The sequence below is a fragment of the Chanodichthys erythropterus genome, chromosome 6, assembly GCF_024489055.1.
Source record: "Chanodichthys erythropterus isolate Z2021 chromosome 6, ASM2448905v1, whole genome shotgun sequence".
Classification (NCBI taxonomy): domain Eukaryota; kingdom Metazoa; phylum Chordata; class Actinopteri; order Cypriniformes; family Xenocyprididae; genus Chanodichthys; species Chanodichthys erythropterus.
Genome location: NC_090226.1, coordinates 15,545,999 through 15,559,151, shown reverse-complemented (window position 1 = coordinate 15,559,151; position 13,153 = coordinate 15,545,999). Strand labels below are relative to the sequence as shown.

Genomic DNA, 13,153 nt, shown 5'->3' with positions numbered 1-13,153 from the left:
GCATTCCCTGGGAATCAAACTCACGGCCTTGACGTTGCCAGTGCAATGCTCTACCAGAAACTGTGGCCTTCATGTTATCGGCTCATTTCAAGATTGGTGAACACAGTGTCTAAATTATGATTTTAAATAATATTTTAGTTAGTGTGTCAGAATAGCAATCATATGAGTCCTTAAGAGACTCTTCATGGAGTTTACAGTTAGTCTAAACAGTAAAGGACTGTACCGACAGTGTTTCCATAGGAAAATCTTATTCTACAGCCTGTCTTATCTAACTTTAAGAACCTCTTCAGTGTTGAACAAAATGCAGGAAACCCCAAAACAGACAGGGTATGTTGTCACTCAAAACATATCAGGTCATAAACCTGTTTTTGAATGCATCCGAAACACCTTTCACAGTCCATCAAGTGAGAAAAATGCACTCACTTCCGTGTACATGCTTCCATGCAAAACTTTGTATTAGGTCTAATATACGCTCACTCAATCTTTGAAATCCCATTAGCCTTGTGTTCATACACTACCTTGGGTACTTCCTTTGCCTTTGACCGCCTGAAGAAGGAGGTCTTGGCGGTGAAGAAGGTGAAATCATCGCTCTCCTCATCCAGGCTGCAGTACCCACTGCTCATGCTATTGCTGCCAGTCATTTGCGGGGATGGATCCAGTTTGGGGGACTCCCTACACGGGTCTTCGAGGGACCAAATGCACCATTCCAGGCTCCAGGGGTGGGAAGGGGAGGATAGGCTGGGAGCGGGGGACCACAAGTTCAGGTGAAGGGCCAGATCTCCACGCTTCACCGGAAACGAGCGCCGAAACTTGCACGCTGACGCTCAGCGAACGTTGCGGTCGGTATCTGATGTCCAGTTCCTGTTTCCACAGGTCACAAACAGGCAGTTGTACAGAAGTAGCTTCTCCTGCTCTTTTCAGCTGACAGCTTGGTGCTTTAAACCCACGACAAGCTCTTGAGATGAGAAAATTAGCCCAAGGTGGAGGAAAGCATCTCACTACACACAAATTGCTTGTATTGGCACTCACATACAGTCACACAGTCTTGCTGTAAAAAAGCTCTTGAGCACTAAAGGTGTGAGAACGTTGCACAGACATTGTGTTGAATATCCCTTCAGCCGGCTGAGATGGATGCAGAAGTCTCCGGTCCACAGTGAGGCTGCGGCAGCTGCTAGAAAGACGGCAGAAAAAAATCAACCTGCCTCACAGTGAGTGAGTGAGCTGAGAACTGACGTACCGCACCTCCCTCCCTTCCTCCTTCTCTCACACCAACGCGCACGCTCTCTCTCTCTCTTTTTCACTCGCTCTACCATCTGTGGTTGGAGTCTGTTATCTGCCTACAAGCTTACGCAAACACCCTCCTTTTTTCCCCTCCCTTCTCTACTATCGCTCTTCCTGCATGCAACTGCTCTTTGCTCAACTCAAGATATTTCCCACTGAAGAGAAAGAGAGAGAAGGAAAGAACGAGAAAAATATACCGGAAGAGCGAGAGAAGGAGGGAGAGGAAGAAAGAGACAGCTCTCTGCATGTGGTCTTTTAGAGGCTATTTTACATAGTACCTGATATGCAAAATGCTCCTGAAGGCAGGCAGCATGAATCCAGAGTATTGTTCAATGGCACTGTGACATTAATAAAGGCAGGACTGAAAATAACCTTTTATATATATTTCCTTTTATTTGGAAAAAATAATGGACAACATATAATGAGCTGGTCATTTTTGCAAAATAAAGGTGATTGGCTGGTGACTAACTGTATATTAGCTCACTTATTACATGGATACTTAAAATCAATAAATTATGTCCATTTATTTATTATTTGAATCTAAATTAATTTATAATGTGAGGGAAAAAAGAGACCAGTGAGTGATATGAGAAGCATGAAACTAGATTGGCTGCCAATTAAACGGTCAATTATACTGTTTAACCCTCATTATAAAAAAATATCTCAATGCATGATGACCAATCAGAATCAAGTATTCCAAATAAATAAATATTTGGTATTTATGAATAAATACATAAACATTAAATATTGATTTGACTTTTTATATTTGAAAAATATCTTCTTGCAGAATCAAGTTTCTCTTCATTCCTGTATTTCATTTCTGCTTTAGCTTCTGTCTTTCATTTCTGTACTAGTATATCAAATTTGCTTTTGTATTGTGTAAATCTCTGATGTCCCTCTGTTGCTTTAGATAAAAGGGACTTTTACATGAATAAATGTAAATGTAAGTATTCCAGAAAGCCTTTAAAAGCCACAGGTAGAATTCAAAGCCCTTAACTGATCATCATTACTGTTGCACATTCTATAAATAATTCATTATATTGTAATGTCCCACTGCCTTTCCACTGCATGAACCATTTACCACTAATAGTAATACACTGAGAGAGAAATGTTTTTGTGGTGCTTTTTACAGGGAATCAGCCAGCCAGTGCCAGCAATTTTTATCATATTCACAAATCTTGCATGGCCCCTAGAATATTTTGCTGAGTGAATAAACAAAAGAAAGAACAGAGCCTCTGCTTTTAAACAAACGTTAATAGATGTCTTCCTAATGGACAGGAAAATAATAAAACTGCATCTCAAACAAAAAGAATGAACAAATTAAAGCTGAAAACACAAATACTGTAGCCTCCAGACCAACAGGAATCCTTACAACACTGTCACAACATTAAATGTGCACATGTTCCACTGGAGGTCACAATTACAGAAACATTTGATCTCTCCTTGCACCCATCAGGGATTTTGGTTATAACCTTTGACCCTGACCTTGAGGGCATTAGACACAAAGTCCAGCTGGAGCACCAGAATATGTTAAATGTGAGTACGAGATAAGAAGGATATAAAATCACATCCATAAGCCCATCAGCTAAGGATGGGTCACAATGGTCAACTAATTGAAGGAATGGTAAACTAGTTGTTACACAACTAAATAGGTTGACCACTTTAACTGTATTTTTTTTTAGTAGCAGTCATTCTGCAATGTAAAACCCTGTTGGAAAAGTTGCGTCTCTAAATTCATCTCCTTTAAAGGTGCCATCAAACGTTTTTTTTACAAGATGTAATATAAGTCTAAGGTGTCCCCTGAATGTGTCTGTGAAGTTTCAGCTTAAAATACCCCATAGATTTTTTTTTATTCATTTTTTTAACTGCCTATTTTGGGGCATCATTAACTATGCACCGATTCAAGGGCTGCTGGCCCTTTAAATCTCATACTCCCTGCCCATCGAACTTGCGACTCTATAATAGAGCGCATTTACAAAGTTCACATAGCTAATATAACCCTCAAATGGATCTTTACAAGATGTTCGTCATGTATGCTGCATGCATTTGGGTGTTTACATTTGATTCTGAATGAATTTGAGGCTGTGCTTCGTGGCTAAAGCTAACATTACACACTGTTGGAGAGATTTATAAAGAATGAAGTTGTGTTTATGAATTATACAGACTGCAAGTGTTTAAAAATGAAAATAGCGACAGCTCTTGTCTCCGTGAATACAGTAATAAATGATGGTAACTTTAACCAACAGTAATCTACATTAGCAACATGCTAACGAAACATTTATAAAGACAATTTACAAATGTCACTAAAAATATCATGTTATCATGGATCATGTCAGTTATTATTGCTCCATCTGCCTTTTTTCGCTGTTGTTCTTGCTTGTTTACCTAGTCTGATGATTCATCTGTGCACATCCAGACGTTACTGGCTGCCCTTGTGTAATGCCTCGATCATGGGCTGGCATATGCAAATATTGGGGGCGTACACCCCGACTGTTATGTAACAGTCGGTATTATGTTGAGATTCGCCTGTTCTTCGGAGGTCTTTTAAACAAATGAGATTTATATAAGAAGGAGGAAACAATGGAGTTTGAAATTCACTGTATGTCATTTCCATGTACTGAACTATTGTTATTTAACTATGCCAATATAAATTCAATTTTTAATTCTAGGGCACCTTTAAAACATGGCCGATACATTTATACTTTTTTTTGAATGCATCTTATGTAAGAAAGGTGACTGATTGGAGTCAGGTGAACCCAAAACCGGACAAATTATACAGGTCTTCCTTAACTAAACAGTTCATTCAAAACCTAAATTCTGTCATTTGTACTATTCCAAACTTTTAGGACTTTCTTTCTACTCTGGAACACAAAAGCAGTTTTGAAAAATTATGTTTTGTCCTTATAATAAATGTCAATGCGGCTGAATGATGTTCGGACTCCAACGTTATTCAAAATATCTTCTCTTGTGTTTCACAGAAGAAAGAAATGCATCGTTTTTCACATCCCTACCATCAACTAAATAATAATCATCTACTTTCATTCATTTAGTGACTAAATGCAATGCAATTCCACACAATGGTAAAACACTATGTCAGCATGAAATAAGATCATTCATCACCTCTTTTTCACTGCTGCTTTTCTCAGTCGGTTTCTCCAGGAGCGGGACGATTCCTCACAAAGGAAGATAAAAGACAAGAAGAAAGTGTTTGCCACTATAAACGAGGGGAGGTTGAAAGCTACTGTGGTTTCCCCTCGTCAGCTTTATTAGATTCTCATTGAGCACTATACTGGGCCATGTTTCTGCCATCTTTCACAGCAGCAGATGCTTCTCATGTCCTGCACTATATAGTGGGTCCATATCCATAAACTCTATAGACATAAAAACATCATCACTAGCAGCTTATGACAAATTGCCTGAAGTAGTGGCCTTGGGTCGCATTATCATAATCAATGAGCTGGATCACAAGGAAAGACAGAGGGGCTGAACACATTCGATATCCAAACCCCCTGGGAAGAAGAGCTGTCCTCTTTTGGCTACTGTCAATACACCCCAATTAATTCTTACTAGAACTCAATCGTTTCTCTCAAAAGAGATTGCAAGACGGTTTATGCAATTGCCCAGAAAAACATAATCAATACCATGGATGGATGGATGGATGGATGGATGGGGTGTGCAAAATCAAAGTAAAATCACCCAGACTAAAAAACACAACACTGAAGCCGCGAGGGGTCCGAAATGGAGCGCGGTACCTCTTGCTAGAAATGTGAGTGGAAAGCGTCATTTGTCACTGTCAAATACAGGCTCTAAAGTTGTCTCACTGCTGTATGAAGTACCGAGTGAAGAGGGCCATTCAAGTGTGTATAGAGAACTGGACGCATTGTGGATAATCAATGTGCCTGACAATGATAATGTATCTCAAACAATCCATAACACAGGCATTTTTCTCTACAGGGAAGAGGAAGGCTTTGTATTCTGCCTACATTTTTGAAACTCTCTTTCCTGTAATCGCTTTGGTATTGTGCTGGTGACACGTTCTGTGAGGAGTAACTGGAGGCTTGGACAGATCATGACACTAGACTCATCTCTTGTTTCACAGTGGTGTTAAATGCCGTTATAGGACGCTCCATATGATATGTTTCTGATCCTGCTATAACACCTCTCTCCCTCCCTCTCGTACTTGGTTAAATAATGCAAATGCTCTCTGATTTCCACACTTGGTGATGAGCAAACTGTCGAGGAGAAACAGGCTTGGCTCTGTTTGGTAAGCTCTCTATGCAACAATGGTATATTTATAACCTGTCATCATTCTTTACTGATGTCAGTACTTACTGAATCTATCGTTCCTACATTTTCAGACCCACAGATCTCTGAACACAGAGGCTGAAAGTATTGAAGCTGAAGGAACTGCATTGGAGGTGAGATAATGGAGTGGCTAGCACAGCACTTCCTGTGTTTTTAATATAAACATCACCAATGTCATAATATCAGGGTTGTGATGTTTTTTTTTTTTTAAGTTTGAAGGCCTTGAAGTTTGAAGGTTTACATGCCTTAGAGATAGATAGATAGTAAATACAGTCGGTTATGGTTTAAGCGGATGTAAACAGGTGGGTGAAAACAGGATATGTGTCACTATTACATCCATGGATTCAGTCTTAAAATGACAGTAGGCCAATTAAATATTTGTCTGTCATTAATGTTAATAAAACAACAAAAGATGTTAAATTAATCTATATATCGGCGAGTACAAGAAAAAAAAATATCGGTACTCGTACTCGGTCCTAAAAAAATGGTATCGGTGCATCCCGAATAGTTACAGTTTAGAATGATGTATCACTCTTATATGACCAAAGATGATTTTAGAGAGTATTTAAGTTGTTTCCGCTGTTATCAGAAAAAATGCAAGTGATCACACCGGCGCCTCCATGTCATGCAGTAAGTGCGCTAATACTTCAGCTTCCACACTCCATACAAACACTGGGGTATGCGCCTAAAATAGCGCACATTTATCTAGGTTAACGTTAGGGGAGCACCCATGTAAAGTTGCTACTGCTTACATGTTTCAAATGATAAGCCATATTTGAGGTTGATGGATGATAGGTGAACATTTGGATTTCCTGCCCAACACTGTAATTACCACAAGGACCCACCGTTAACGATCTGTCCCTCATGGACTGTGTGACTTCGCCACAAGTTTTTTTTTTTTCTGCGACTAACTGGCTAAAAAAATTTTTGATCGACTTTGCCTCTTCTAGTTGACTAAGGATTAGTCAAATATTAGGGGGCAGCCCTTCAGAAAAGTCAAGTGTAACACCAGTTTATTCTGACCTTTTGTAACAACTGAGGCTGACTCCCATTCAGCCAACCGCCAGAGGGAGCCTATCCCGAGTATTGATCATGGACTGTGTTGGAATATGGCATTAGAACAACAAGTAAATGATGACAAGGGCTGCACCCAAAATCGCATACTTCCCTATATAGTAGGCGAAATAAGTGACAAAAGTATGTCCGAATTCACAGTACTTAAAAAAAGAGTAGGCCAAAAGTACCCTGATGGCCTACAGTACTTCTTCTGGTTAGATTCTGAAGTGTGCATATGATGTACAATCCCATGAAGCCATGGGAGAGGATCTATGAATGGTGACGCAACACAACTAACATGACGTAACATGACAGCAATGTGGATCCATTTTAATTTGTTAACTCTATTTCACTCTGGAACATATCACATTACAGTAGTGAATTCACCCCGGATGCTGTTTCACGTGGACTTTAAACAGCTCATCCCCAGGAACAGCCTCTCACTTCCTGTGTTCTTCAGGTTGTGTTACAGTACCACAGCCGGAAGATATTACATAGAGTCTGTTTTTGGAATCCTCGGTACAAAAATGCACTGAGAAAACCCACGCAGATCAATGCGCTTTACTACAGCTCTCTACACAAATGATGAAATCAGCCCACACATACACATCCCAGAATCTCTGTTTTTCAGGAATTAAAACCAAGCTGCTAAAATCAAACAGGTTCAATAAGAGCTGAATGAGAGAAAGATAATGAAAAAGACAGAAAGTATAACATTCCACTTCACAACATTTAGTTTTTAAGGACACTGGAAACTGCACAAACACACAAACATGCACATTGCAGCGAACTGTCACGCTAGTTACTCCACAGGAAATGCTACGGTGAGATGAAAGACCTGATAAAAAAAAAAAGTGAAAATGGCACATGCAAATAAAAAGACATACGTTTTCTACTAAACTGCACTTGATATCTCCAGCTGCTATGGTGGTTTGAGGGGGCCACAGTGCATGCGACACATAAAGAGTGTGTTTGCTGTGTGTGTCTGTGCATGTATACACACCCGAGGACAGGAAAAGGAAGTGTATGAGAGATGACAACTGTCTATCTGCACTACTATACAAAGCCGAAGCCGATGAAATACCCTCAGCAGCTGGGGAAACAAACCTTAGGCACACGGTCTACAGCACTTTCACAGCCAATAAATGCCAAGAAAATAAAAAACAGCATCTTATCCGAACTTGCAAATGTATTCTTATTTGTGCCTGATGTTGCACAGAGGCTCACCAAATAGAGACCTTCAGGGGATTTCAGATCAAATCAGCAATATTTTTATGCTAAAACTGAAGGGATAAACAAGACCTCAGGATGGAGCACTTAATGTTACTGAGGGGCAGTGAGGCTACAGAAACTGAAAGATATTCCAAGGCTAACTGTGTGTTTTGAGGCCACAGGGGACTTGAGGGCCAGCGCACTGTGCCTGCATGATAACAGTATGAGGGATATTAGGGTAATGTGCATGAAGAACATTTTGTATTCACACAAAACAAAGAAAATAAGACAGAGACAGAGCAGTTAAAGGTTTGTGTAATATACTAAGCAAGAATAACAGGGAAGTGTGAAATGTCAAAGTGTGTGTAGAATATTCTAGAAAGTTTTTTGATGAAGAATAATAATATCTCCTTTCATAACTAATACTGTAAATAAGCACTACATCCACACTCAAAGATGTCTCTTTTATAGGGTTAGGCTTAGAGGAAAACAAATGGACACATCAATTTTAAATATTAAACCTTTTTCTTATCTATCAAATTTACACCAAACCACTGTCAGATAAGTACTTTTATTCAGCAAGGACGCATTAAATCGATCAAAAGTGACAGTAATAATGTCATTTATTATTTCTATTTCAAATAAATGCTGTCCTTTTAACCTTTCTGTTTATCCAAGAATCTTGAATGTATAACATTTTATGTATAACATTTCTAAAGGATCATGTGACACTGAAGACTGGAGTAATGGCTGCTAAAAATGCAGCTTTGCCATCACATGAATAAATTACATTTTAAAATATATATTTATATTGTATTAATATATCACATTTTACAGTATTTTGTAGCAAATAAATGCAGCCTTGGTGAGAATAATATACTTCTTTCAAAAATATTTTAAAAGATCTTACCCTTGCTTACCCCCAAACCTTTGAACGGTACTGTACTCTATATTATAAATGTGCAGAAAATGTCCGTGTAACAACAAAAGTATTTGCCAAGCTAAGAGTTTTCTTAGCAAATGCCCTTGAGATTCACACATACAGACACACACACACACACACTCCCTCATATCTCTGTGATTCATCTACATAAGGTCAATGGTCCTCCCCCTGGTCCCATGGCGCTGGTGTGGCTGTGAAGGAGCCCTTTTTAAACAAATGCTTCTGGCTGTAAAATCCCAGAAGTCTGTGAGGGGGTGTCTGACTGCTGTTTTGACTGTAATTAAGTTGTGAGGCTGTCTTTATGGGCTATCTGCATTTCCTGTGCATGTCTAATGCTTGCTGAACGATTGTCAGGGATGTTTGAATGGCAGTAAAGACAACACAATGGATGCCAGTGAGACAGACATATGGACCAACAAAGTCTTTTATATCTACAAATTAATTAACTTCTTGTATAAGTCATGTCTCATGTGTTTTGTTGCAAAAGGTACGGCTCTGTAATGGAGGCATTTGCATGCAAATCACACCGCACAAGATCTTTGAATCATTCTGCATAATATATCTGCCCCGTGTGGTGAAGTTTGGAATAACAGACTATAAAAAATGGTTTTTTTTTTGTCCATATTCAAACTCATCTCTTTTTCTATGAAACTGCATCAAATCAATGATACAATCTGTAGTTCAAAGCCCTGCCCTGTGTGAGGAGACAACTAATGTGAAATTCATTTCCGTTGAGAAATAACCATAATGCCCTCTGCTGACAGTTCACCATTCAACAACTCTCAATCTCTCTGACAGCACAGGCCAGCTGGGTTTGCTCTTTTCCTGATTTAGACGAGATAGGAACAGACAGGAGGGGCCTCGTAAATATGACGGATACATTAACACTACAAGGGACGGAAAAGATTTTTTCAGTAATGACTATTCTGACAAAAACGCTCTGGAGCGAAATAGGTTTTTGGATATTATCTTCAAAATTCAATATGTCTGATTGGGCTCTAGGTCATTCCGTTTCGGTCAGGCTCACCTAGAAATTTTGGCAAAGTAAGTGTAAGCCTTTGCGTGCGTGTTGCTGAGGACAGTGTGCCCCAGGCAGGCCCCATGCTGTTCTTCCCCTGTCTGTCTCAACTGTGCTGTCACTTCCTGTGTACCTGGGACTAACTCACTGCCAGTGTAAAATGCAGCCAAGCATCAGAGAGGCACTTAAGCATGTTCTAATGTGTCCCAGCAAAGCGACCCAGGCAGGATCAGATTCAGTTTCTGCTTCATCCCTCGTATCTTGCTGCATAATTTTATGCTCTGTTTCTGAATTTGGAAAGCTCTCATGCTTCACTTACAAAAAAGTATCATCCATCAAAAAAGTGCCACAAAAATATCAGTATATTTCTATATTCCAATATACTTGGTGCTACCACTTTTTTGTACATGTAGCAAGGTATTACTATAGTATTCTTTGAAGAAGCATAGTAAATGCAGCATGGGATATTTTATCATTTTGTACCATGATATATGTCAAAGTACCAAAACTTTACTCTTATATAAGACCATTATTATGGAAATCTGTTTCTGCTACAGAGTAAAAAAACAATGTAATTGTGAGATAAACTTTAAAATAAGAAATAAAGTCACACTGTAACATAAATTTACAATTACGAGAAACAGTCAGTTATGAGATGAAAAGTCACACTGTGAGATATAAGGTCACAATCACAGGAAATAAATTCACAAATATAAGCTATAAAGTCATATTGTGATTTATATTTTCGCAATTAATAGAAATAAAGTCGGTATTATAAGATATATAGTCACTGTATGAGATATTAATGTGTAAATGTGAGAAATAAAATGGTAGGATATAAAGTCACAGTTGGGAGATGAGATAGTCACCGCATGAGATATAAATTTGCAAATGCGAGAAATAAAATCACATTGTGAGATATATAGTCACGTGTAAGATACAAATTTGCAAATGCGAGAAATAAAATCACACTGTGAGATATATAGTCACGTGTAAGATACAAATTTGCAAATGCGAGAAATAAAATCACACTGTGAGATATATAGTCACGTGTAAGATATAAATTCGCAAATGCGAGAAATAAAATCACACTGTGAGATATATAGTCACGTGTAAGATACAAATTTGCAAATGCGAGAAATAAAATCACACTGTGATATATAGTCACGTGTAAGATATAAATTCGCAAATGCGAGAAATAAAATCACACTGTGAGATATATAGTCATGTGTAAGATATAAATTCGCAAATGCAAGAAATAAAATCACATTGTGAGATATATAGTCACGTGTAAGATATCATTTGCAAATGCGAGAAATAAAATCACATTGTGAGATATATAGTCACGTGTAAGATATAAATTTGCAAATGCGAGAAATAAAAATCACATTGTGAGATATATAGTCATGTGTAAGATATAAATTCGCAAATGCGAGAAATAAAAATCACATTGTGAGATATATAGTCATGTGTAAGATATAAATTCGCAAATGCGAGAAATAAAAATCCCATTGTGAGATATATAGTCACGTGTAAGATATAAATTCGCAAATGCGAGAAATAAAAATCACATTGTGAGATATATAGTCATGTGTAAGATATAAATTCGCAAATGCGAGAAATAAAATCACACTGTGAGATATATAGTCATGTGTAAGATATAAATTCGCAAATGCAAGAAATAAAATCACACTGTGAGATATATAGTCATGTGTAAGATATAAATTCGCAAATGCGAGAAATAAAAATCACATTGTGAGATATATAGTCATGTGTAAGATATAAATTCGCAAATGCAAGAAATAAAATCACATTGTGAGATATATAGTCATGTGTAAGATATAAATTTGCAAATACGAGAAATAAAATCACACTGAGATATATAGTCACGTGTAAGATATAAATGTGCAAATGCGAGAAATAAAATCACATTGTGAGACAGTCATGTGTAAGATATAGTTTGCAAATACCAGAAAGTCACATTGTGAGATTTTGTATTCAAAACAATGTCGCAATTATGAGTTAATTGAGATAATAAAGTCTAATTGTGAGAAATAAGGTTGCAATTATAAGAAATAAATTCACAATTACTGTTGCGTTATAATATGTATTTGAATGCACAGCCTTTGACATCAACAATAAAAGATATCTGGAATCTCTCAAGTCAATTTGTTTTGCTTTCCTAACAATGAGTGATAATATTCTATCCGTGACCCTATTAAAACAAGCCTGCGGCCCATTTTTGCTCTACCAGAAGAATTACCTAATGGGATGCACATTCTCTATCTGTTTTTCCCCCTTGTGTTTCTCTATAGTGAGGAGCTCCCTCTTTTAGTGTGCACAAAGCAATAATGACTCACCGTCTCCTGAGGGTCTTTGGCACTGGGCCTCTGTGAAGTGGGAGCAGACGTGTCCTCTGTCCGCTGGTCTAGTTGGTTGCAGTCCAGCTGAACAAGCCCCTGACACTCCAAATGACATGTGTAGCTGCAGTCTGGAGGCCAGAGACAAAAAGGACATACACAGTCACCAACAGCCATGAAGCACATTGACAAACAGCACAGTTCAGAAAGCCAGTGAGGGCTGCCAACACTCTTTTAGCTCCTTTAAGAGAAAAAGGTTTGAAAAGGCTGGAGGAGGATTGGGTCATGTGTTTTATTCACTGAAAATGTCTGTGTCAACATGAGAGCAGAAGTCTTGATTAAACCTAGGGTGGAGCTGGTGATGATAAACTGACATTCTGAATGTTTTAGACACATACACTCCACAAACTATAGACAGCAAATACGCTCCAGATTTAACAGCTCTGCAATGACAGGGTCTCATTTACATTAGACAGAATGTCTGTTGTATCCTCCACATAAACATTAATTATGTGGAGGATTTCATTCATGTGAGGTTATCACAGCTCTGTTAAACAGTGTCCTATTCATTCAAACTCAACTGATCTGACCCCGAGATAGATGTTTATAGAAATCAGAAGACCTTATTTATTTAATTTAATTGCATCTATAGCAGCTGTGACCCTCTATTACATAAACGTTGTGTGTGGCGCCATCTAGTGGATGGCTAATATAACATGCAGCACTGTTTGCAAAGGAGAGAGAAGCTTATCAAAAATGTGTAGATTTGTACTTTATCTCTTCTATTATTTCTTAAGAGACTGCGCATTTCATAATATAAAATATAATTAAAAAATAAAAATGTTCACCTTGGGAGAATGCATATCCTCATTGTCATGTTAAAAAAATGCCCAACAATGCAGGGAATGAGGAAAGGGTAACATCTTCTGTTTCAAGTTTGTGTATTAAATTACACAGTGGTGTGGGAATTCATGACGG

At 38.1% G+C, this 13,153-nt stretch overlaps 1 protein-coding gene across 3 annotated transcripts in view; it reads right to left on the bottom strand.

The window, feature by feature from the left end:
- The window catches only part of rassf5 (Ras association domain family member 5), a 47,622-nt gene that overhangs the window by 15,715 nt on the left and 18,754 nt on the right, over positions 1 to 13,153 (bottom strand). For 2 of the 3 annotated variants that reach the window (XM_067388232.1, XM_067388233.1), the window contains exon 2: positions 12,176 to 12,306. In XM_067388232.1, the coding sequence (XP_067244333.1) occupies positions 12,176 to 12,306 (131 nt within the window). Of the gene's footprint in view, positions 1 to 518; positions 1,322 to 12,175; positions 12,307 to 13,153 lie in introns of those variants that run through there. The other variant, XM_067388234.1, reaches the window with a different exon arrangement.